Below are 26832 nucleotides of genomic sequence, written 5' to 3' on the forward strand. Positions count from 1 at the left end.
CACAATCATGAAATATACATATTATGTATTTATATGAAAGCATAAGAAAAGAATAGATATGTAGAAACAGATGTTTTAGCATTAAGATATTTCTAGAATAAACTTTCTATAATTTTAATTGTAACCCTATTGTAAGTATTTATATTACTTTTACACATATTACTTTTACATTGTAGTTTTTGTTCCTTTCTAAAAATATAAATTCAAAAGATCTCGCGAGAAAAATAAAATTCACAAAATATACATTATATGTACATATGTATACCTGTAACCTGTGTATAACTTCGTATCGTATCATTCTGTGAATATTTGTTGATTATACTCCGTGTTCCTAGGTTATCCAACTAAAATGAAAGAATTTTTTATTAAAACATATTAATTCCTAAAATCCTGTAGATAAGGATGAAATAAATTCACAATATAAAGATATATTAAGTAATTAAATATTGTAATTAATAAAACTATCGATGATATTTAGGTTAGAATAACCTAAAAATTTTGATAAAATAATTTAATATAAAAATTACAATTTTTACGGTTTCAAATAAATTTTAAAACAATGGATGAGAGTCCAGTTATGAAGCGACCTAAACCAAGTGACAGCGAAGAAGAATTGTTTCGTATGCAAGAAGAATTTATAAGAAATAAGCGACAACCATCAGCCAAAGTGATTAATTTAAGAAGATCTGAAACATTTTTAAATACTAGTTCTGCTGTAGCTACTGACAGTCAAACAAATTCTAACAAAATAAGATCAAAATTTTCTGAATCAAAAAGATTAAGAAATTGTGACAGGGTGTCTACTTCTCAAAGTAGCGGTGATGTTATAAATCCTGTGATTAAAGAAGAAGCTGGGAAAAATCTCAACTCTGGATTGATGGATTTTGTTCATAATATGCGAATAGCACCTTCAACGATAATATTGGGAAATATCATTGAAAAGAAATATAATACATGCAAGTATAACTTTGATAAAAAGGAATTTCTTTGTTCCAATAATGGTTTTCCTGAAGTCTTTGTGTCTAAACACATGGTAATTGCATATTTTTATTGTAATAACAAATATAATGGAAATACTTGAAAAATACATTCAAATATTTAAATTTTGTTACTTTTTTAGAAAAATGATAAGACTGGAAGTTTATTTTTGCACGAAATTTCTTCTGAAAGCATTGTTAGAAATGGAATAGAAAAATCTGAAAAGATTGAACCTTTATGTAATACAGATAGTAGTGTTATTGTAGAAGGATCATGGGCAAATGAAATACATAAAGAAAATTTGGAACGATTAAGCCAAATGAATCAAGAGGATATCCTTAAAGAAAAAAGTAAACTTGAGATGATTTTAAAGCCAGAATTAATACAATTTTTAAAAAATAGAAGGGAAATGAAACAAAAGGTAAATAAGGCTCCAGAAGACAATAAAACATCAAATGGCAAAGCTCAAGATCAAAATGAAAAATCTGTAAATGCAGAAAAGTTAGTTGCAGAAGAAGTTCCTAACAAAGATCATGAAGATTTAGTCCAGAATAATGATGTTGTACCAATGCAGATAGATGAATTAGAACAAGATATACCCAAACCTTCAAAAGAATTGATGCAACAAGCTAAAGAGAAGGGTTGGGTGCATATGGATTCTCTTGAGCCTGAAAAATTAAAATGGATGGAAAATATACCTGAAAAGAAAGATGAACCTGTTCCAGATGAACCGTACAATGCTCGTTTTGACTTTAATGGTAAATATCCAAATGTTAATGTATATAAGAAAAAATCTATTATAGATATACAAATAAACTTTTTTTAATAGGTGTATTATTAGCGTACAAAGATAACAATGTACCTATTGAAAAAGGTCTCCATCATCATGGAGAAGAACCTGAACGTCCTGGTTATTCTTTACAAGAATTATTGCAACTGAGTCGCTCATCGGCACAACAGCAACGCTGTACAGCTCTTACAACATTAGCAAATATTATAGAAAACAGTCGCAAGGGCTGGTATGATAAAGCATTACAACCTGCACCATTGACTGCATTAAGTCAGAAAAATCTTCTATTACTATTAAGATTTTCTTTGGATGAAACCTCAGTAGCTGTGATCACAGCAACTTTACGAGCATTAAGAGCTTTCTTATATAGCGAAGCGGATGAAGTCTGTTTGGACAGACTATATGGTTTCCGAAATTATAAAGAACCTGTTTTAGCAACACCAAAAACTGATGTCGATGATATAAGCAATTTAAAAGATCATGAATTAGTGCAACTAGATGCAATTGCTGCCTTATTAAGAACTGATATACTATTAAGAATTAGGTACTTTTAATGATTCTACTTATGCAAATACTATGAAAATTTTTGTTAAAAAGATAATTGAAATTATTTATAGCTACATTTTGAATAAAATACGACCACCACCTGTTGCTGTAACTTGTGCATTAGAAATTCTAATTAGACTTGTAAGACATTCGCCCATTACTGTCTTAAAAATGATAAAGTCTCCAAATCTATTGGAAACAATAATTGAGCATTTTATGCCTTTGTCTACAGATGCATTGGGTTCGTATATTTGTGTAATATTATATTATAATTTTCGAGATACTGTAATATATATATATGTGTGTATATATATAAATATCTTATGTTTAAATAATGTGTATATACTAATCAATTAGTATATTTTTTATATTTATAGCAATGACAGATAATATAAATAATGTGTATGGTGTGCCAGTAGTGGCTGCAATTAGATTCTGTCGTATCTTACTTTGTTATGGAGGAAAAGTTGTTGCTCAAAAATTAAATAGTCTTAAAATTATGCAACGCATTATATCATACGCCAGTTGTGATGCAGGGTAATTGTTTATTATAATTTAATATAAATAAAAAAAATTTTGTATATAACATATATAAATCATAATTTTTTAATAGGAAGGAAAGTTATAATCTTATCATCGAAAATTTACGTTTGTGGAGAACATTGTTATTGCATGAAGAAGCCATGGATAGTTTAACTGGAGCACAATTATTTCTTGTGTCACAGTTACAGCTTCTGTTGTGTAATCACGATATTCAAAGCGCATCTGAATTATCTTGTGAATATGCAGCAGCTTTAATTGCTGTTGCAAGTTGCTTGACGTCGCTAAAAGCAAATATATCGGTCTTACTGTCCAAATGGAGTACACAGCTGCTATCCTTAAATAATTTAACGGTATGTTAATTTGAAGTATAATATACTACAAATATATGAATAAATATTATATTATATATATATTTAATAACCATATATGTATATAAAATAATTGTAATTATATATTAAACGTAAAATATACTATATATAAAAATCTATTTTCGCAGTGGGGAAATACGAAACTTATCGCAGAAACGTTATTAGCAGTTAGTGATAGTACTGCGATTAAAACATTGAACATATCTCGATCACAAGTATTTTCTAAACTTAAGTAAGTAGATGCTAAGCATTTTTAAAATTACATTATATAATATTGTATTGTAATAATTTTTAACGTTTTAATTTTTGCAGTTCTACTTCAAATTTGTTAAGTGGTTGTTCTTTAGCTTTTGAGCGCGAGCCTTCCGCTTTGCCTCATCTGGGAGTATTAACCTATGAAGGGCAAGTGCAACATATTGTGTCTCATCAATCTTGTATGCCCTTTCTTGCAACAGCTTTAAATGTATTCATTGATCATTCTTTCATAGAAGAAATTCATGCAATACTTAGTCTTCCACAAGTCTATAGATATTTGGAAAGATTAGAAACAACAGATTGGTGTTTAGAGAGATCATGGTATACAAGATCTGAATTGTCCTTTTTAGTTGCTTTAGTAAATGCAACCTCTTTTGTTAAGGATAAATTAGATAATAAGACAATGTACATTATTTGGAAAATTGCTATTAAACTCGTATCATCTTTACCTGCCGATTGTCCATCCGATGTAAAGAAGATGCTTAGAGTTTCACTAGCAAAGGAAAGATTAAATTTAGAAATAGTAACGAGTGAATTAGAGAAATTAAATCTGAATTCAAATATTGGAGATATTAAATTGAATTTAAGTCGTGATATATCTGGTTTATACGAACGGTATATAGAATTAGACGGTAAATGGGATCAAGCGGCAATGCCTAAAGATTGGCTTTATTTACCTATTGTACATATTTATACAAAATGTAGAAATAATAATGCATGTAACGATGATGATAAAGCTGTCATCTTAGCCGTATTGAGTTTAGAATTAGTACTACCAGATTTGGTTGAAAAATTGTCACAAAGTTTGAGATTTAGTAGATTGGTACTTATATACCTGTGCGAGACGCTGTATTTAAGTAACGATGTTTCTGCTTTACTTACTAGAGCCGTGACAACTTTATTAAAAGATAATTACAAGAAGCTTAATTTTACAATAGATTTGCCAGGACTTAATTCTTTTACCGATTTGTTTACTGCGATGTGTGAACATTTTTGTTCAACTTCCTATGGTGATTATGGTTTTTCAATGACCTTATTGGTACCAATTGCGCAAAGGCACGATGTTCATTATAGAAAATTATTATGGTCGGAACATGTAGGTTTGCTTCGATATGTTAGATTACCATTAGAACAGTTAGTTATTCCATTAAAAGAATATCTTTATCCCCTTGAGGAAGATACATCTTTAATAGAAAGTTATATAACAGCGCTTGTTAGGGGAGTTGTTAAACAAAGCTGGTGTCCTATTCCTTATACAATTGCATTACATCATTCTGCTATGTACTTGAAACAATCAAACAAATTAGCTGTACGAATGAGAACCCAATTAGAAAAAATACCTGATAAAGTTTTGGCTACTCTTTTGTTAAATTATCAACCACCTACATCTTAAAATTTAATTATGATTAATATTATAATAAATTATTAATTTAAAATCAAAAAATATATGTATAATTTGTGAAATATGTATGTATGTTTAATATATGTGTGAAGTATGTATGTTTGTCAATATATTCTATAATTAACAGTATTAAATAAATGATTGAAGGATTAAATAATTTATTTCAGTCGGTTTTGAAATATACAGATATCAGTGTCATTAGACAAAAAACTAATTATGCGAATAAAGAATAGGAACAATCTGTGTTTACATTTACGCAAAGTATAGAGGCACTGTTTGGTCATTTTCGCTGATTGCCAAAATTTGCAATGAATCAGTGCTATAATTAGAAAAGTATAGTAATCAGAATTTAATATTTTATTAAGAATTTATGATTTATGATGTGTACTTATATGGCTATGCAAATATGTGTGTATAATTATACACTAAGGTATACATGCATACATATATGTATGGATATACACCATTTGTAAATTAGCATTTATAATTAAAGATTTCACATTCTTTTGTTTTTGATTACGCATATTTGAGTCAATATAATATTCACATAGTGATGCATCTAATATTGTGTGAAAATTTAAACAATGAAGCTTTAACATCACATAAATCAAAATTTATATAATTGAAATAAAAGTTACATGACAGTAACGAAACTACATAAACAATAAAGAATAACAACTGTAACAAAATTGCACGTGTGTAAAAAAATATAATTTTTATCATTTTTCTCGATTTTACTCTGGAACGTATCAAGTTATTCAAATAACAAATAAAAAAAAAAGTTGTGAATATCATGGAACACAATAGGTATAAGTATAATAATAGTGATGGCAATTATGCTGTAATATTAATTAAACGTGCCTTGAATAGCACAATAGTTATCATCATATTGCTTTAAGTAAGTTTCGTGTTTAAGCACATTGAATTGTATAACATTTTTTTTACAATGAAATATAGCAGACAAATGAAGGAAGTTGAGTGTTTTAAAACAATTCGCAATCAATTAACGATATAGCTTGTAAATTATGTTAAACTTTCATTATATTCGTAATAGTGTGGCAATATATTTTCGTTTGGTCTGCGCATTTTTTTATATGTTTTAAATTTAAATAATATTGAACAATGAATTTATATTCGAACGGTTTAACATTTATAATTTTATTATTATAAATGTCAACATATTCAAATAACTATTTTTTTACGTATTAGTATACATATAATATCTATACTAGCAAGTATTTTGTATTATATTACTTGTATGTTTGTATAATATGTAGCATAATGGAATCTTCAAATTTATTTACTTTTTGCAATTTTTCTTTCAATAGACAGATTAAATATACATATACATATACTATTGGTCGCTAGGCATGGAGTGCTTAATTCCTGATACGTTATGTATATCGTAAAAATATTTCGAGATTACGATTCGATAACAATTTAGACTGTCGATAGATCAAATATTTTCCCAATCGATTCCTTAACGATTACGATTCGTTAAAAAGATTGTAGTTCGTAATAATCATAGAGATATAAAAACAGAGTCGGAGAGCGAGCTGAGAAAATAATATAGCAATAGAAAGAGAACGCTATATAAAGATCTTTTCTGATTTGTATAACACGAGCTCATTCGTACAGTAAATATGTAAGTGTAAAGTAACACCGATCAACAAACAGCGTCGTGTGCATACTTAATTAGAGGACAGATATACGAAGCAGAAGTCTCTATGTAGCGTTCTCTTTCTATAGATATATCGCATCCACTTACACGGTAACATGACTCAGGTACTCCATCTTTGTATCTCTATGGTAATAACGCGTTAAATATAATTCTAAAATACATCGTTCCATATTTATGTTAAACAAAATACACTTATATTCGTAGCATTATCTCTATTTTCTATATCACTTTATAACAATCATTATATATACACGAATGTTCCTGATATACATATATGTACGTATATACAAACACGTCTCTCGATATAGAAAAATAGGAGAATGAAATTACATTTGGATTACGTTAATGAAACGGATCCACCGTTTGATAATTACATATCTAGTCGTTAAGGGACCAAAAGGAATCGTTATAATGCTTTTTTCCTCATTAGCAGATATTTACGTTTTCCTCCTTGAAAAATCTGATTGATACCATACAGAAAGATAGTTATTCTCCACTTTTCTTCCGCTGATCAATACCACGGAAATTGTCGAAAATGTTCACCTTATTTTATTGTGTTCACACGTCGAGCTTCTTAACGTGCTAAAGTAGCCAAAAATTTCCTATTATACGATTCAAATCCTAAGCTGTGCTGTTCAAGTACCAAACAGAAACCCGCCACCTGTACTCTGACCTTTTTATTGGTCAAGCGATTTTAATGTTGTTTCGATCGGAAATGAGCCAATCACAATTGACAAGCGATAAGAAATAAATATCAGCCACTTTTTCTATGTGATGGCTTTCATGACATTAACACCCATCGATTGCTAGGATTCTATGCCAAGTTTCCTATATGTTTCCCTGTCTACCGTAACTAATCTGCCTTCCACGCTCGAACAGTCCAATTCGATACAGTGTAACCTGGCACCCCATTCACAGTGGCTCTGGTCGTCTTGGCGGTAGTATTTGATCTGCAGACAAGTAGTCAGGTAACCGGAACCCAAGACACGCATGGCTATTGGCAATTCTTCACGATGACCACGAGCACTCGCCGGTATACCCTTTGTGCTATGATAAGCACTGTAAGCACAGGCTGTCCCGTCCCGTGCACGTTCAATCGTTTCCACTTGTTTCCCTCCTATGCTCAGGGACCTATAAATTTCAAGATTATTATTTAGGTAAGTTTATGATTATTATTTAGTAAATTATGTCAAAAATTAAAATTATACAACTATTATAATTTATTAAAATTAGTAGAATATGATAAAAAAAAAACAAAAGATATTGAACAATATAATGTCCACTGTGATATTATTACAGGTGATCTACATACATCTCATGAAGCAGTGATGTGATCTAGTACAGGGACGTTTTGTGGTTAACTAAGAATCGCAGTGTGTGGTGTAAGTCATTGTCAGTTTTTACAAAATAATGTTCTGCGTTTATTGTTATAAAAAATATCTCGTTATAATATGTAATAAAAAGATTAGATAGGTACTGTAAAAAATTATTCATTTTAATATTTAGTAGGTAGAACAATTTCCGATTCTTCCCATTATATTCATAAAAATATGAATTTATATTAATATTCGCAGTTTAGTCATGATATTCAGATTTAATAGAGGCTTATGTTTTTTCTGTTTATAAGCTTACTATCAGCTTACAGGATTGTTGAAATAACAAGGCAGAACATTAAGAACGCAGTCGCAAGATCGCATAACTCAAATCAAGTTCTCTAAAGTGATGGATGCCTTAAATCTCGGAGTCGTACTTGTCTCGAACTTATAGTACTTTGAAGAGCCTCAGGAGCGGAACCTTGTTGATAATATAATACGTAGAATTTACATTAGGTTGTTATTATATGCACAAGTTATTCGTTCCAGTTACGCTAGTTTGTAGCTGCATACGTAGTACCATAACTTTATTTTCTCCACTATCTCCATAAATAAATCTCGTTTGCATATTAACGAAGTCTCATCTAATAATCACTTTAGAAATATTCATAAATTTGTTCGTTAACTCGTAACGATCACTTGATGCGTGTTATAACATACACCATTTGGATATTATCGTAAGCAAATAAGTAATTTACATTTCCACGTTATCCATTTGCTCTTTGTACTTTTCTTTTGTAATCTGCATTTTACATTTTAATCTTCTACGTCGTTAATCTTCTTCTTTTAAACGAACCTGTGTTTCCTAAATTGTAGGTAGCAGTGAAAGAGTGAGAGGGGGGCGCGGCGAGAAACGCTCGTTAGGTTCCACGGAAAAAGGAAAGCAAGCAAAAGGTTCTGGCTTCAAGGCTTTGACAAACAGGACAATTTGAAAGTCTACCGAAAGGTTAATCGAATCGGACGCTCTTTAGTTTCAATTGTATCCATGCATCGAAGCAAGTCTGATTCATTGATCGCAAATCGATAGACACGATTCACGTCGATGGCAGGCGACGTTACAGAATCGTGCTTTAAATTCATTTGCATCTTCAGCCGGCTAGTATTGGAGTATATTCTGAATCTCGTTTCCGGTATCTATTGTGCACCATCTGGCACGTATCGCGGAGCCGCAATCATTTACAAAATAGTCGCGACATCCCGACATGTTGCAAATTGCTGAGTTTTAACTTTGTCCCCATCCTTCCCTTCATATTCGTAACGATTCCCATTGTAGAAGACGTATTGTAATGAAATAGAGTGGAATTTATTTTAATGGGTTCGTGATTTGGATAAACAGACGATTAAATGAATTGAGCGTAAGAAACACAAATATCAGGATATAAAAGGAATAGATTGAGCAATAGCATCGTTAAATGTAATTGAAACGATATTCCATTACATTCAGTTGAGATATTTGTTGAAACATTCATCATTTTTGTTGTTCATCGAACATATCGTTCTAGACTAACTAGAAGTTACTGAAAATAACTTCCTCTCAGTAAATATGAATATTTTTATAGCGGCGCTTCCGTTTTATGTTCCATCTATGAAATTACATCTCCTAAAATGACGCCCATATAAAATAAATATCGCCCCTATAGAGCTTCCAATATCGTCGATGAACTTTATTATTTTATGTATAAATTTACATTCGAGTCTTTGTGTATAATCTTCAATTTCAATGCGTTTTATCCTTTCTAATCGATCGATAATCTTCGAAGCGTAGCCGCTTATAAATGAATCGGTACGTACAAACGTAAAGTTTCGACAGAGCTACAAATAAAAGGAGGAAGTTATTTCAAGCGTTTCGTTAAGCGCTCCTTTCCTAAATACGTAATCGGCTAGTAGAAAATGCATTTTTGCATTGGCGTATCGGATAAATTTTCGCTATTCGACGAAAACAATACGTGCGTGCGTTTCTATAAATAGTAAATTCATATAGTGCATGCTTTAAATATTAATACATTCCGCATAGTAACCGCGGTGTAACTTGGCTTCACTTCAAGCCTTGTCGTATATTTTTAGTGTTTTGCAGGAGCAAATGATCCCTACGCGTATCAATGTCGAGCATCATTCACGTGTTAGAAATGAGTTCTCGTGACGCAGAAGCATATACATATAATGTATAATTATTTGGTAATGCGAAGCCAACCAGCGTCACAGATTTTGCTTTCTGTTTAAATCGTTCGAATTATAGTCATTGATATAGCGTTCTATGAAGAAGGAAATTTGAACAGAAAATCGTTGTCCAACAAGCGTAATACTTTCTCGTACTTTCTTTTGTATATTTCAAAAAAAGAATATAAGGAAGAGGAAGGAAACTTATATTCATTTATTCGATACATAAAACGAGTCAATTTGTCGCTTGAACCAGTAATAATTTGCACCGAATAGTTTATGTTCATAGGGTTTAACAATTTCTTAAATAGACTATAACATATAACATTATGTTAAATATAATAACATTAATTTTAAAAATACTTTGTCGCATTTATATGAATTTTATTTCATAAGCAAACACAAATCTGGTTATGAAGATTTAATCTTCTAGTTCAGAAAGATTTTCCCACTGGGAAATGACCCAGTTATACAATAGTTAAGTATAAAAATTAAATATCGGTTTAATATTGCGTCCATCATCATAATAGTTTGCTCTGTTTCAGTTGAAAATACAGAGATTCGAAAATTGCAAAAGTGATTCAAGCACGAAAAATCTTGGCAATCGAAATTATAGCAGTTGATTCTACAGGTTCATTAAGATGGCACACATTATAAAATACAAAATGGTAATTAAATTGGATTAAATTATTTCTACAAAATGACAATCGCTGAATCGCTAGCTTGTTAAGAGGATTTTACTTTCAGGTCAATGAGTTTACATATTGTTCAAACAAGTTTCATTGCATTAAACATTGTTCGTGGCTATCGGTGCTTTATATGCTTCGTTATTTCGTATATTTTCTGCAATAACATTTGAGAAAAATTTTTATTTTTTTTATTTTTACTGTTAGAGTTTCTCTCTGCTTCTCTGAGCAATAGCATGGCTCGTGTTGTTCGCTGTTCCCTCGATTTATATTCGAAAAACTATCGTCGAAACGCGCAGGAAATAGAATATAAAATATTTGTGAAGTCAAAACGTAAAATATTTTTTTCTATAATTTATAAATCTAAAACAAAACACACCAAGTTTCAAATAAACCACACCGTTACCGAAGTTATTAATACTACAATTATAGTTATTATAGGATTTAAAAGAAAAATTTTTCAAATTGTTCTCTGGCTTTTATCGCAACCGTGAAACGTTCATGATGAAATTTATATACGTTTTTAAATTACAAATCAAATACATAATGTACTAAGTTTCAAATAATTAATCGCGTTAAAAGAGAAACTCAGTTTTCCGATAATGTCTCCCTATCGTACTCGCTTTCCCATCGCAATTCTGCAATATTCCCCGTGTAGTTAACATTTTCATATTAGAAGCGAAAAATGATACGCGTGAAAATTTAAACAAATGAGATCGTAACCAGGATTATTATGAAAATTACTATCAATTCCGGGGCAATGGGAATCGAGTCTTATTGCTTTGTGCCTTCGATCGCAATCACGCAATATTCAGCGAGTAAAATTTACATTTTCGTATTAGTGATTAAGGGTAGCGTACATAAAATCCTAAATAAATAAAACTGTAATGTAGATTACTGTTAAGATTATCGTTTGAATTACTATTACGAATTACTGTTATAAATTTAACCCTTATAAAACTAATGGTGCAATACATCTCATAAATGGAACTGCGTATCGCATTTAAAGGATCACGACTGACCTAGATTTTTTCAAACGTATAATAAATGCAACATCCAAGGTAAGTTCATTAGAAATAGTACCCATACATAAATCAAAATTCGAATTTAAACAAGAAACTTACTCTCTTTTCTAGCTCGACTCCCATCGCTTCTGTACCTTCGATCGCAATCGTGCAATATTCATCTTCGAACTACGATAATGTTAGCGTTCCTTTTCACGTTGCGAGGAATTCAGCAATTGCTTGAGTCAATACGGTCGCCGTCAAGATGTTCAAAGGCGTGCTCCTTAAACATTAAACGACCCAGCGGACTGTCTAAGCCCGTGACGAAATCGTAAACTCGAAATTCGCATTCCCAGCACGTCGCTTCTTGATATTACTCGTAAAGAACCAAAGCACACATGCTCGCTCGTCGTAAAAATAAAGAGCACGAAGAAATTTTTGGTGCAATGCATTCGGGTCGTCGTCGTCGTCGTCGTTGTCGTTGATCAATCGCAATCGCGGAATCGTTTTAGCGAAATAACCAACGAATATATCGATACGAACTCTCGATGCAGGTACCTTAAAAAGAAGCTTTTCGATGGCAAATTACGAATAATACCTAGAGGCGTATCCACGTTCGATCGATACGATTCTATCGCCGTTCGTGAAAAATGTAACGAGTCCTAGATCGTAAGCAGTGTGGAGACTTCTTTGTTCGTTCCTTTCCTCTCGATTCAACGTAGAACATCCAATTCTCCCGATTAATCCCCCTCGAGAGTTTTTTTGCTTGGAAACAACGGCCTACCATGACGAGCACTTCTTAATTTAGAAGAAGAATCGCGCCTCTGCGAGATTTCTTTCATTGGATGTTCGCGGAGTATTACGAACGATTTTTGGTATTTTCGGGAGCTTTTTGTGAGAATATTAGATTGCTAGGAAAATTTGTGGCGACAGGTTAAGGAAGATTTAATTAGAATGAAACGCGAAGAGAGATTCCGCTAGAATTAGAGTTTTTGATACCAGTCTGTTCTTGTTCTTCTCGCCTTCTCGGGTAATGAGTTTCTTCGAATGGTTTTTACAGACTATTGGAGTATTTCGTTTCTTGTCTACGTCCTTCGAACGAATCCTGTAGAGACTACAACAAAATAATAACAAGGCTATATACTATATTTAGCGAACGAGACGAGTCGCTGTATGTAGATAAAGTTAAATTGATTGTCGATCGATACGTAGATATTTTTCTTTTCCAAAGATTACGATATCGTAAGAGACCGTAGGGTCTTTTTAGCAGCCACGAAACCTTGGTAACCACTGTGTTTTACTATCGACAGAGTTTCCCCGATTTCTCTTATCTTGGAGGAAAACCGAGGTGGTATGGCTTAAAGGAAATGACCAAGAACGATTGTTGGTGAAAGTTGGAAAAGGAACGCGTGGCACCGATAAGGGTGGAGATACGTTGGACTGATAGCAGGCAACGAGGTAAAAAATTCTCCGTTTCACTCGAGACATGCAACGGTAAGCCATTCTCTGCATTAAATACTAAAAGTAGATATTTCTGGTTGATTTTTCACGATGAAAGCTCCGTCCGTGATCGACTTGCCGCGATTCGAAAGCACGATTCGAGTGTTCTCGTACGCTAACTAATTCAGAGTTTCGCGTGCAAGCAAAATTTCCTCAAGACGAAATCGAACAAAATCTAACCAGAGTCTCCACTTTAACGATCGTGATACCCCGTTCCGTTCGATCCTTAGACACGCAGTGGAGTTGGCCTGCTTTGCTCTCGGATGATCATCTGGTAGAGACTTCGCTTCCTTTTTGCCTCAGTGACAAGAGTTAAAAAAAACACCAACAACGAGAAGAGAAGTTCCATCGCATTGAAAATAATCCCTCTGACAAACTCGCCAACAGCGGAAACGGCTTTTCTGCTTCTCTATTCAGGAAATTCTTTGTTCGTCGTACCTCGTTTTCTTTTTCGATACAGGCCAATTTTGTTCGGTTCGCGGAACGAAACACAGTGTTCATTTAACCCGCTTAAGTTCGTATTGTGCATTTGTAACCGACTTTGTAAGCGGAATTAGAAAGTTACGATATACATCGCGCGCCAGATAAGATCCTCCGAGGTGTAGGAGCGTTCGATTTAAAGTAGAACTATCTGGCTCTGTTAGCTTTCCATCCACGCGCGCGTTTCCCCCGGAAATCGACTCCGCCGAATAAAGTGCATGCATACGTATCAGGCGAGAGAGAGAGAGAGAGAGAGAGAGAGAGAGAGAGAGAGAGAGAGAGAGAGAGAGAGAGAGAGAGAGAGAAAGAGAGGGAGCGAATCCCAAAGCGACGACTTTGATAGATCACGTGCAATTTTCGGAAGAAATATATTTTCACTTCACCAGCGGAAAACATCTTGCTTGTAATTCGACGCGCTTTTCTGTTTCGATTGCGCCACTAACATTCCGAATACGCCACCAAGATGAGACTTTAATTAATTCATCCAACTGTTTCGCGGTTATGAGGTTTACTAGTCGCGACCTAAATCGTTGGCACACTATTACCTCGGTTGTATTGGATCTTCAGCAATTGACTCTGCTTTATGCTATTCGATTGTGGCAGTACTATACTGCAAGTTTATTGCTCGTGTAGAAAGCAATTAAATGGACACTGTTTCGGGTCGATTAAGTGGACGGAGACTGGAACATTCTGTCCGATATTGCATCAATTTAACACGATGTTACGTTGAAAATCCAACTTTCTATGGCGAGATTACCTGTCGCGCGTATTATACTTGTTGTTCGAAATTTATGTGATTCAAAGGGCTACGCGAAAAAGTAGGACAATAAGTTTCCCAACCCTGGAACATCTCCCTTGGCATTATACCGCGGTTTATAAGCCACGTTTTCTCGTTCCGTTTTTATAGGCAGACGCAGTATTATTCAGCATACTCATTATACGTATGTACGTTTCATCCAAGATTATTTTACTTATAGTTATTATCTATTAATCTTTTATAAAACTATTGTATATAAAGGAGCTCACGGAAGTACATTTGTCTAACACTTGTAAAAAAATCTTTCACTAATAACATATTATCTCGTAACTTTTGCTTACATTTTCATGTTGGTTCCAAACTTCACCAATATGATCACGATGGTCGTGTCTCGTTACAGAGCTAATAAAGTTTCCAATTGTTTTATGTAACACATACTCTATACGTGTAAAAGTTACCTATGGTGGGCGTTGAAATATTTTCGTGATCCAACGTATATCAAAATCTTTATGTTACTATTTGTTACTATCTGTCCCGGGGAACGAATCTGTTTGCAAAATTATTGCCAGAAATAATAACCGAAGTTCCAATGTAGATTTCGTGTCTTTTTTCTTTTTCTTTTTTTTTTCCAGTTTTCAAACAGAGATAGAATCAGCAAAAACCGTACAGCTCTTTCAAATCAAATTGTAGCCGCGTTCGATAGTTCGTGGGATAATTGGCTGCATGTACTTAAATCGATCGGACAACACGAATCTCCGACAAAAAAGGTTCCCAATTAGCGAATTTAGCGGCGGCGCGCGAATCTGAGAGAGAGAGACAGAAATAAAAAGAGACGAGAGGAAAAAGGCAATGGGCCGAAGCTTCCCTTTTAAAAGGCAATCCGTCTGTAAAACAAAAAGCCATTCGCAATCTTGTATTTTTAGTCTCTTTACTTTCTTCCTTTTTCCTCCTCGCCTCTTTCCTCTCTTCTTCTTCTTCGTTTACTCTCCTTTCCCTTGCTGTGTTCGCGAAATAAAGTAGGAACAGTCGGCATTGAAACAGGCGAGATGAAAGGGAGACCTTCGAAAAATAGGCACGTTTGTTCAAACGTGTGTACGTTCGGGTGGAAATTTGCGACAAAAGTTTCGATAGCAGCCCACCAAGGATATACGCTGTTAATCGAACTTCTAAGCAGTGCCGACAGTTGCACTTTCCGGAGGGATGCGATTTCCTAACAAAGACTCGCGAAAATCGCTGACTCACGTCGACGATAAATAGAGACGATCCCCTGTACAAATACTTGCAACGCCACACTCAGCGGTTCGCGTTAGGTAAACCGAGAATTTGACGAATGTATCTTATTTTATGTTTAAAACAGAACACGATTTACATGACTTCAAGGCTAAATATAGTTACAAGTAATTATACTTGAGTAATCATGCCTGAACGTTTAATTATTACGTGATTTAAATATTAAAATGGCTAAAAAAAGAATTTACTCTGTTTCGCATGCGACCATACATATCGTGGTATTTGCGTGTCAATTAATCAGATGCATGCGAAATTTTCTATCTTTTAGCACGTTCTACTGCCCCATGACTCATGTTATGGGTCAACGTAATTCCCAGTTATGATACATGTATATCGCTTTTCTAATGCACATTTTTGTTCTCCGACTATGAACGCGGTTAACACGTAATTATTTTTACGCAACTGCAAGAATTTAGTAGGGTGCGAATAAAACGCGAAGCTTGATAAAAATATATTTCGTTTAAAAAGAACATGAATATGCAAACGTGCTGCTTTGTAATTTACGTCGTACGCGATACCAATTTGAAAATAGGAATGCACAGAATTACACGATAGAATGAATTATTCGCGTAAGAAGTTAACGAAACTCAGATGAGATTGGAATGAAGTTCGTATAAGACTTCTGTTTGACCCATTTGACGTTCCCTTTTCCTTCTGTTTTACATCGATTAACCGATGTCATGGACCACATGGAAGTAAGCTGTTGTTCTAGTTCTACCAGTCTATAGTACTTTTGAAAGTGGAATATTTTTTATTCCGTGACCCGGTTTCTTGCACCGTTGTATATCGCTGTCAGACCAGTGTGTCTTTACACTACCTCGCTACCAGATCTTTTTTACATGCATCCACCTTATAAATACGTGATTCTCCTAAATTTCTTCGCTAGACGCGTTTTATAGATTTAATCAACGTTCCAAACGCTTTCTACCTAGCGATCCATTTGCAGAGGAATTCCTAATTCTTTTAATCAGACGCTCCATTCGCCTTAAGAATATATCGTCGTTTCGAAAAAGATCGATCAATCCTTGTAAAGAATCAATCGGTTTTCATTAATTTATATAGCTATTGAATCTCAATTTGAACTTGACATTTGTACGGACCCGAAAGATATAGTTATTAAGACCAACAATATTTTAATATCTTCAGTGACGACGAATATTTTGAAAATTTAGGAAGAGACGAGAAAACGCACGTTCAGCTGCGAAACTAAAAATACAGACTCTTCCCTTACAATCTTCGAACATAATTTGCACATATAACGATGCTAACGAACGTATTAGAAAACGATTAACAAATTAAGAATTAGAATTGAACGTGTATTGTGTATGTATTATGTATATGTATGTTATATTATACTACGTAGTAGTGTTTCTCAATTGGATGCGGTCTTTGTGATCGTCTGACTTATCAGTCACGTTACTACTGATCTTCGTTCACGGCTTCGCTCGCTAGAAATAACATATTTATGTACAGCTGGTTTCACGCGAATATTGTAATATTTATTTCGTCACGTTTCTCTTTTATGAAGCGGTGTGTGTACGTGACTTGTTCGACTTTGCCAAAGTTAACTCGAAACTTTCGATCGTTAAAACGTTATTAGTTAGTCATTCGTGAAATGATTTACTAAGCACACGTAGTACCACAAGTTCTTATACGCTGTTGCAAATAATTAGAGAAATACCTTTGTTCGATAAGTAGGCTGAAGAGAAAGTCGATGAGTAGCTACGAATTGCTAGCTCGATATCGTAAAAGTTTTAACTGCTTCTGCAAGTTCAATGGTTAACAAATGCCTGTTTCGTTCCTCGCTTGTTTTTTTTCAAGCATATCCAACGATTTAAGTCGTAGTACACATAATACGTTCATAAAAAGTTTCTATAAGTGTTGAGATACGTTCGTGAACCACGGTATATAGCGTAGAATTTTACATTTTATGGCACATTGTCACACGATACTCTTGAACTGCTACCTAGAGCAGTATTGGAATTTTTAATTAGTCAGATGTTTCTGCAGAAACCAAGTCAATGAATAAATCATTTTTATCAGAATCTTTCCAGTGTTCTTTAAATAATATACGTGTGAATTATCGCGTGGAGTAACGGTTCAAATTGTAAAATATAAGTTACGTGAACTTCTTCCGAGTATTTCATGAAGATGCCTGTTCCAAATTTCAAATCCTGTGAGCCATCGTGAAAAGAAAATGGAGATACAGAGGTATGGAATATTTATGGAAAAATTTTGAATATCTGACCTATACGGTAGAACTTAATTTATACGAATTCTATTTATTCGAGCGCAATTTTAATGAATGCGCGGTTAAATGAACTCTTGCTAGTTGAATCCACTTACTTTAGTGCGAATTCTTATTATATGAATCCCAAGTATATAAGCTATTTTTAATGACTCATTTTTATAAATCGAATAACAAAACCTATCAGAGGATCACACATGTTTATACAATTACGTTAAACTAAAAGGTGTAAAAGTGACAAATAACTTAGAATTGAATTTAATATGAACAAGATATATCCAATAATCCACGAAAATATATAAAATATTTAAGGCAAAGTCTACTCCTTTTAATATTTAGTTGCTGCAACTTCCCATCCAAGTTCTATTTCCTTACTTGTCTTCGTAAAAATATGAAGTCGTAGTAACATATACAACACGTAAATCTACGGTCTATCTGTCAGCGTGCAAAGTTTCAACCAGGCTGCAACCAGCTGAACCTCATTTCTTGTCAGTCATTCCCAATAGATGGACACGCAAAATTTCCATTCCTATGATATTAGCCAGCGAATGCAAAAATAAATCAGGCGCTATAACGTCGCATAAATAAAAGAAGAAAAAAAGAAATGAAGAGAGAGGAAAGAGAGAAAATGAAGGTAGTGGAGAAAATTTTCAATCCGAGATATTAATTGGAGCAAGGAAAAGTTGGGGCAAAATTATTTTCAGAGCGGCTCTTTCAAGCGGTAAATTTAAACTTATCCGACGTGGAAAGTGGCCTCCTCGCATAGGTGATGAAAAATAGTTGGAACAGACGCCTGTACAGATAACGTCTCGCTCTTTCTCGAGGATTTTGTAAATAAGCTTTTTCCCCAACGAACGTGTATATTCCATTTTCCATCGTTCGCGCAACCAGTGCAGTGCCTTTGCAGCGGCCGCTGCTCGATGTTTATTGACGCGAGTCACGAGCATTCACAGTTATCGAGGATCCGATCGAGCTTTTGCCAGAAACGAAAACTTTCGATAAGTTTGTACATGTACGATTTAAAGTCCTCGGCCGTGGAAAAACGTAACGCAGGTGATCAACTTTCAAAGGTCGAGTGTTATTGGGAATATTGAACCTGCCAGGCAGGAGAGAAGAAGATACAGTCGCGCCGACTCGATGTAACTGTTTGTACCGATATATCGACGGATTTCCCAGGCATTTTATCGTCTCGTAGAATAGCTCTCGGCGTTCCCAAAACGAAAGATTCTACACGAAAAATTCCAATGTTGGTGGATGTAAATTTTAGAATTTTCGGAAGTTTCTCGCTGGTGGAAATTGTTAAAACGTAAATGACGCGGATGATATGGCTTTTTCGTATTTTCGCGTGGTACACATCGTATTTATTCCTAAGCACGGTGTACAAATTACTCATTTTTTTCCATGTTCTTCGTATCTCAATGTCTTTATTTTTATTCCTTCTTGTATCGTTCTTTATTTTCCGTCGTATTGTATTCGATATTATAATTCGTTTCGCAGTTGACAGATTGGAAGGATTTGAGGAGGGAATTATTATAAATGGTTTATCTTCCTCTTTATACTGAATTCGAATATCGATCAAACTTTTTTTATTTATATAATGAATTTCCAACTACGAGATCAAAGCTAATAATAATACAGAAACTGTTACGGTGATAATGTAAGTGAAATAAGACACTAGAATTTTATACTCCGAATCTCGAATAGTCTTCTTCGTATTTTTATTCCTTCCGTCGAGTTTCGAAACTCGGTAGCAAAGGAATGCAGTACGCATATAATAATTAGAGTGCTCGTTAATTAATCTAACCCACGTAAAGTCTGCCGCTATATTGCGTGATTCGGATTAATCAAGTATACGATCCTTAAGACAATGAAAATTCTACGCGAATTTTGAAGACAACGAAATTGAAATGTTAATCGTATTCACGGAATAAATATCCGTTTGCCCTTTACCCGAGTGATGCACATTTCTGTCAAATTTGCAAATAACATATTCATGAAGAAAATGAGATATTTTTCTCTTACACAAGCCAGAAAAATAATGGATGAGAATGGATTATAAATGTTTGCTATCGAATGACAAAACGGACGATATACCCCGAAACAAAGAACAGAACATTTTTACAAATACTAGGAAACACTGGAGGGCAAGACAGGAAATCCCAATCTCGCATTGATCGTCGGGCAATTTACAGTATAATTTGCTGGATAGAATGTACTCATTTAAAACTTTGCATCGAGCATTTGTATGTCGCTATTAATATTTTCTTTAAAAATATTACATTCGAGAATGGCAATAAATAAACGTTTACATTCAAAGCTATGTCGTTAATGGCAAGAGGAATATAATAAATTTATATAGAGGCTCACGAAAATATTTTATCTATCAATATGTAGAATTAGTGTGTGCATTATTGTGCATATTAGTACGTACGTATACTGTAAACATATGTTTAATAAAAAGAATTAGCGTACGCTATGAATAGGTATCTTAAGCATATAATAATTGAGGCTTATTAACGTAATTGACAATTGACCGTTTAAATATTTTCGTGATCCAACTCTATGAAACATATATTTGCGTTAAATATTTCGTAGCTTCTACATCCGTTTTTAAACTTGTCTCAGACTTTACCAATATAATTATGATAGTCTGGCCTCATTACCGTGCTAATCAAATTTCAAAATGTTTCATATAACACGCATAGTATACTCGTCAGAGATTTCTACAAATTCTATTTGGATACCGTTAATAATAACAAGAACATAACGAATTCACTCAAAATTCTATCAATTATTATTCATATTACGATGGAGACTCGGTTATGTTCCGTATTATCCGGGCTGCTTCGAACCACCTTACTTACTATAACTTACTTATTATAACTTAGTTACTGTACCTTCATTCTTCTCGATATTTTAACACGAAGAGTACGAAAGTGTAAAATAATAAGATATTGCGAAAGCAGTTAATCAAACTTTCAAGCTATTAAATAACGAATCGAACCTAATTGCATGTAGAATATTACAAAATTTCAAATGTTTTCTATGATTTTGTTATAGGATTTATGAACATTAATAGAATTCTTGCGTACTATCCGAGGCAGTCCCGGCCCACGTTACGTCAACTAAACGAGGTTCTACTGTATAATTATGCGATAAATAACGGAATTTCTGATTCTTAAATAACACGCGAGTTTACAATCGACCAACAACGAATGGAGTGATTTCGTGCACAAAAAGAATGACAGTTGCATTTTCTGAAGGACTCGATTTCCTGGTACCGCGTTCATTTCCTCACCGTCTAATTGGCCATGGTTGTTTAAATATTATCCACGCGAAACCCGTGCTCGTTCACTAGCATCAGCAACACTCTGCATATCGTAATTGCCAAGTAATTTTAGCTGCTATTCGTGTTACGAGCAACGGTTCATTTTCCAACCCTGCGCGAACCGGAGACCGGGCGCCGCAATATAACGCCAGTCGATATTTCAACCAGTCGTGTATGATTACTTTCGTCTTTTGACGTGTCTATTTCGTAACGAAAATGTATCGTTACGAAAGCACGATACATGCAGGCTCGATCGAAATTATTTATCATCAGTCCGCCTGCCAGACGAACCAATGAAATTTTCATCGATTCTACCCCCGTCCTACATGAAACTTCGAAACTTTGCGAAGTACACGCGTACATACATGTGTAAATGGTTTTCAGGGAAATTTCGAAACAGTGACTCCATAATTTTCGAATTTCTACAAATTTTTTAATATAACGCTATTTCTCTAATCCTACTTCCAAGATATTTCCTCGATGCGCCTGAACAAACTGCGATACACAGTTTGATATTCGAATAACATCTTCGTGGTAGCTTTAATAAATGCATTTCTTTAGTAGACCTCGGAAAAAGTGTCTTCTTTCGAATTTAGATAAACTTTTTAGTCCAACGATCGTCCTTCAATCGTAGTTGCGAGATCCTTTTTCCTAGATGATTTAAGGAAAATAAACGTGCAACGCACAGTTTGATACTTGAATATAACGTTGATAACAATTTTAAGAGATGCGCCGTTTAGAAAAACTTCTAAAAAGATGTAATAATTTATACGATTTTCTTCTTATTGTTGGGTAGCTTTTAGGTCGTTTAGTAACGTCGTTTCACATCTTTTTACGGCATTCGTACTTTCACAATTCTCGCCAGTGAAAATCTCGTTAAATATCCAGCGAACCGTATGTCAAATATCAGAGTCCAATTGCTTCAGTAGCATTAACCGTACCGAAGATCGTAATCGATTTGTAACTTTTACAGTTCAAGGCGATTACTGCGATATGTACACGTATCGTTTCAGTAGGTACATAGTGGTAACACCTGCTTTACTCTCACCACATTTCTGACACAGTTGCACCTATATACGTACATAAAAGTGCAACGTTCTGTATTTCTCTTTTTGTATATTGCTAGGCATGGTAATCCTAATTTGTCCTTAGACTCTAATTCGATACTTTTCGTCGTAGCCTATTTTTGTATTGCGCTGCTCTCCGTGAATAAGAGCGTTCGACACTGGCCCTAAACATTTATTTTGCAAGCATTTTCAGTTACGAACGTTCTTTGGATAGACACTCGACCGTCGACAGACTTGGGCGTCAGGAGACCTTCTTTCGTTACTTCTTGACACGTTTCCTACCCCTTCGGGTACATGTATCTCCTACAATCCTTCTTAAATCTTTCGTTTGTTTTTCAAGTACCTTTTATCAAATGTTCCTGACTCTTCGTTTTCGTTTCAACGAAGTAATATCATTTAATCTTTGTTCTTGCATATACTTGTACGTATATATACTTAGATATCGAAAAATACGAATATATTAGATATCCTTGGATAACAATATATATATCGTGCATTGGATTGTAACATAAGTTTGCTCTGTTTTTATGTTTACTATATACAAACAAAGAATATGGAACGAACGTATATCGCAAGCTTAATAAAAATGAATTGTTCAGCAGATTAAATAATACAGATGCATGCAAGGGAAACAAAGTTTTTGAGATTTTAAAACGAAGAGTTAAATATTTTAAAAAAATTATAAAATAAGAAACTGAAAAGAATGACTAATAGTTCGCGAATTACTCCTGGAATAGATGAAGACAAAAACGAGCATTTATCTCAAAGCATATCTCTTTCCCCAATTCTTCTTGTAAAAGATCTTTTATATCTTTCACAAATGTTATGTTTCACGTCGTCCTCTACTATTCGGGCAAGAAATCTACCCTCCCTGTTCGGAAAAAGAATTATAAGAAGCATTTTACAATCACGTTTATAAAACTGATGTTCTTTTCAGGCAAACTATCAGGGGGTTAAATCATCCCGACAAAGTGATCCGGAGATATCGAACGTCGAACAGCGGGGAACGAGGCTTTCATATCCAGACGTTTGTCATCGAGCTCGGTTATTTCCTGTATCATGGCCAACAAAAGATTATTAGTATGCTATGCACAGTGATGCCTCATGGTCCTTAATCCTCGATGGAACCCATCCGTGAATTAAAAGTTATCGTTGATCGACGATCCTCCTGATCCAGTTAAGCCGCGAAGAGTGTCGTTTAGAAACTCTCCGGTTGTAATTATTCAGAACGGTATCCACAGAAGCGATTCTTCCTCTTCTTTTCTCATTCTTCCGTCGACGAGGTCCTGGGAATCGCTAAATGGAGATTGATCTTTCCTAATGTCGTTTTTCTGCGCTCTTAAAATCGCTCGTCGCGACTATAAAGCATATAACGTTTTATAAGGTCAGAAGGATCGTATTTTATAATTCTCACTCTTGCGTTGAAGTACCCCGGCTGGTCCAGCGAAGGAAACACGGTCAATCCTCGAGGGCTCGAGCGAAAATGTATGATCTTTGTCGAACACTAATTTTACAAGTCCGTTTCACTGATACCATGCAATTCTTAACGCATTTAGAAGTTGATTAACGAAGAAGTTCCTTATAAATCTATACGATCTTTTCTCATCTTTAACGTATATATGGTGTACGTCGTTGGTTGGAGAAATTTTATTGAAAGGAGAATATCATTCACCATCGCAACAATGCCGTGTCTTATAATGGAATTAGGAACAATAAAAACCAATACGAAGAGAGATTATTTCGTCCAGAAATAGAAAACATATGATAAGATGTTCTATTTTTAAAGGCTAGCAGAATTTATATTATACCATTATTATATCGTAACATCTTAAAGCATATAGAAATGTGGAACACGATTATAAGAAGTGTTCCAATAAATGCTACTTTCGTTTAAGAAACGCGTAATTCTGAAGATACGTGTAATTAAAGTATCGTAAGTGTGTATGAAACATTAAGGACGATTATAGAAGAGGCATATTATAGGAAAAAAATAAACAACGATAGTATAGTACTGCATCGATATCGTGTTGTTTGAAAGATATGTACGTACGGTATTCTAAACGTATTATTGCATATATACATTGAAATGTACACATCTATCGAGAACTACGCGCATTCACAAGCATTTGTAATAACGCTCGCAGGTTGGGCGGGTTCGATCCCTCAGAAAGGACGTGCATATATCATTTTTACTACTTTCAGCCTATAATTCACGCTCTCCAACGCATTTCGAAAATAGGTGTAATCTTTTTCTGCGAACCGTTTCGCGCGTTAAGTTTATTGGATGGACGTAAAAGTTCAGTATTGATACGCTTGTTCTCTTAAAAGCAATGGTACACGAAAAGGGAATTTCTTTGATGATCGATATGTCATAAACGAGCATTTTATCCAGTAGGTATCGTAAATGAGAGATCTGAAACTGTTAGCCAAGTATAAACTGGAAATTATAACGGCCGATGAAAATCGAGTTACGATTATAGTAGAAAGTCAGTAAACGGTATAATGTTTTAGTACGAATGGTAAAAATGGTATTTAGTTTACGATTAATAGGTGATTTAAATATTAATAGAAGCAATTAAAATAATAATTTATATGAAAAGGTTGAGGTTACAAGGAATACGTAAAATGCAAATATGCAACGCTGAACGTTTTAAAAAATGAAAACTACAATCTATGATCGCACAATGAAATCAATATTTAGCGACAGGTAAGAATAACGCTCATCTATCAAGCACTAGGTATCAGAAATTTATCTGATCACGAATTTACGCGGTAAAATTAATATCTCGATCGCACCGGATAATACCAAAGTAAGATAATAATGGCTGGCTGTCGAATTTCTAATATCTTTAAGAAACTATAAACCCCTGGGCTGTGTTTCAGATATCCTTATTATTGCAACGATGAAATTACCACCGGGTAAAAGGACCGTGTTATAAAACAGAGCCGCGGGATCAGATATAAAGGAAACAGTGGTACACGGACATGCGAAAATAAATAAACGGTGATCAAGCACAAGAACGTGAAGAAATGATTGCTCTTAAAGAAAAAAGTGAAGATTAATTGAAGTAATATAATTGCTATCGTCACATTCACTGTACCCACTCTAATAGTTGCGGAGGTTTGAAGCTGATGTCCAACCGATACGTGGCTTCGCAGCTTAGTTTCACTGTCTTCAGCTGCCGAAATCTCGCCGATGTCTCCATTTTACAGTAAACTGGACCTGCGGCCGGTTCGCGCCTTAGGGACAAGGTCACTCGAAAATGTCCATCAGCACCCATCTATCACCATAATTTAACTTTGAAGGAAAGATAAAAAGATACAGTGCAACGTCTTTTGGACGATCGATGCTTAAATATATGTCCGTTTAAATCATGCGATATGACTGTACACGTGGTACAATTGAAAAAAAAGAAGTAAGATGTTTTCTGAAAATTTGAAAGGCAGAACTCTTGTAAAATTGGCGTACTTCGAAAGAACGCCGCTACAGGACAAACGAACGGTGCAACGTGCACGGTGGGCGTCGCGACGCTTACTGAACCGCAGCGTCGTAGACGTAACGCGATTCCGGCACGCGACGACGGCTTTGACTTTTCTGTTTTGTCTTTCAATCCCCGCACAGTGATCGCGTTCCCCTTTCCGATAATGAAGAGATTACTGCAACCAGGGTTAGCGTGTTTAACACGGTTCTTATATATATGTATAGTATTCGCATTGAAACCAATAATAGCGTTGAAGAAATGGTAAAATGTATAATTAATTTCGGTAGCGGTTGTAAACGAACTTTTACGCTTTGACCAACAATAACTGATACTGATATATTTCTACTTATGCTTTTTTTTGTAATTAATGCGAATTGTTTATCTTTGTATTAATATAAATAAGATGAGAGAATATTATTTTAGAAAAATTAAAATATTTAAAACATGGATAAATGTCATAAGTCGGATAGTTATGGTAGTATGTATATATGATTATGTTAAAAATATTAACAAATATACTTACGAATCAGACACTACATAAGATAATAAGATAGCTTAAAAAATAATAGGATATAAGTTGAATTACCATACAGTAAATGGGTATAACTGCAAAATTGTCTTCATCGAATGATCCTAAAGCCATGGGATCTATCTTCAACTATTATAAGTTTCTTATAATCAATCTTATTTTTGAAGTTACAGAACCTTATATTGGTTAAATGTTTCCAAAATGGAGAATGCCCACCTTGAAATCAAAGATCATGTTGGCTCTCCTCAAAACATAAAGGATTTATGAAGAACGATCTTCAACACTATAAGTTGAAAGACTCGAGCTGCAAGGTTTAACAATACCAGGGTGGTTGAAATCCAGTCTCAAAATCGTGGTGAATAATTTTT

The 26832-nt window shown here is 34.2% G+C and overlaps 2 protein-coding genes across 2 annotated transcripts; one reads left to right on the top strand and one right to left on the bottom strand.

Moving 5' to 3' along the window:
- The first annotated feature begins 334 nt into the window (after window positions 1-334).
- Window positions 335-5039, top strand: LOC139995776 (RNA polymerase II-associated protein 1). Its single transcript, XM_072019580.1, has 8 exons — window positions 335-1033; window positions 1121-1736; window positions 1808-2312; window positions 2386-2555; window positions 2692-2851; window positions 2928-3207; window positions 3354-3457; window positions 3538-5039. Exons 1-8 carry the CDS (start codon window positions 560-562, stop codon window positions 4871-4873), a joined length of 3645 nt encoding a protein of 1214 aa, XP_071875681.1. The 5' UTR covers window positions 335-559; the 3' UTR covers window positions 4874-5039.
- On the bottom strand, window positions 5024-26015 carry LOC139995800 (CB1 cannabinoid receptor-interacting protein 1). The gene is made up of 2 exons (XM_072019621.1): window positions 25559-26015; window positions 5024-7694 (listed from the first exon to the last, which is right to left on the bottom strand). The coding sequence occupies exons 1-2, from the start codon at window positions 25732-25734 to the stop codon at window positions 7370-7372; spliced, it is 501 nt and encodes a 166-aa protein (XP_071875722.1). The 5' UTR covers window positions 25735-26015; the 3' UTR covers window positions 5024-7369.
- Window positions 26016-26832: the final 817 nt, after the last annotated feature.

The sequence above is a fragment of the Bombus fervidus genome, chromosome 16 (assembly GCF_041682495.2).
Source record: "Bombus fervidus isolate BK054 chromosome 16, iyBomFerv1, whole genome shotgun sequence".
Classification (NCBI taxonomy): domain Eukaryota; kingdom Metazoa; phylum Arthropoda; class Insecta; order Hymenoptera; family Apidae; genus Bombus; species Bombus fervidus.

Coding starts and splice junctions, on each gene's coding strand:
- LOC139995800 (XM_072019621.1), bottom strand. CDS start 25,734: ATGGGTGCTGATGGACATTTTCGAGTGACCTTGTCCCTAAGGCGCGAA. Junction 7,695..25,558: donor AAACCTCCGCAACTATTAGA/GTGGGTACAGTG, acceptor TGAAATTTATAG/GTCCCTGAGCATAGGAGGGA.
- LOC139995776 (XM_072019580.1), top strand. CDS start 560: ATGGATGAGAGTCCAGTTATGAAGCGACCTAAACCAAGTGACAGCGAA. Junction 1,737..1,807: donor TGCTCGTTTTGACTTTAATG/GTAAATATCCAA, acceptor TTTTTTTAATAG/GTGTATTATTAGCGTACAAA. Junction 3,458..3,537: donor CAAGTATTTTCTAAACTTAA/GTAAGTAGATGC, acceptor TAATTTTTGCAG/TTCTACTTCAAATTTGTTAA.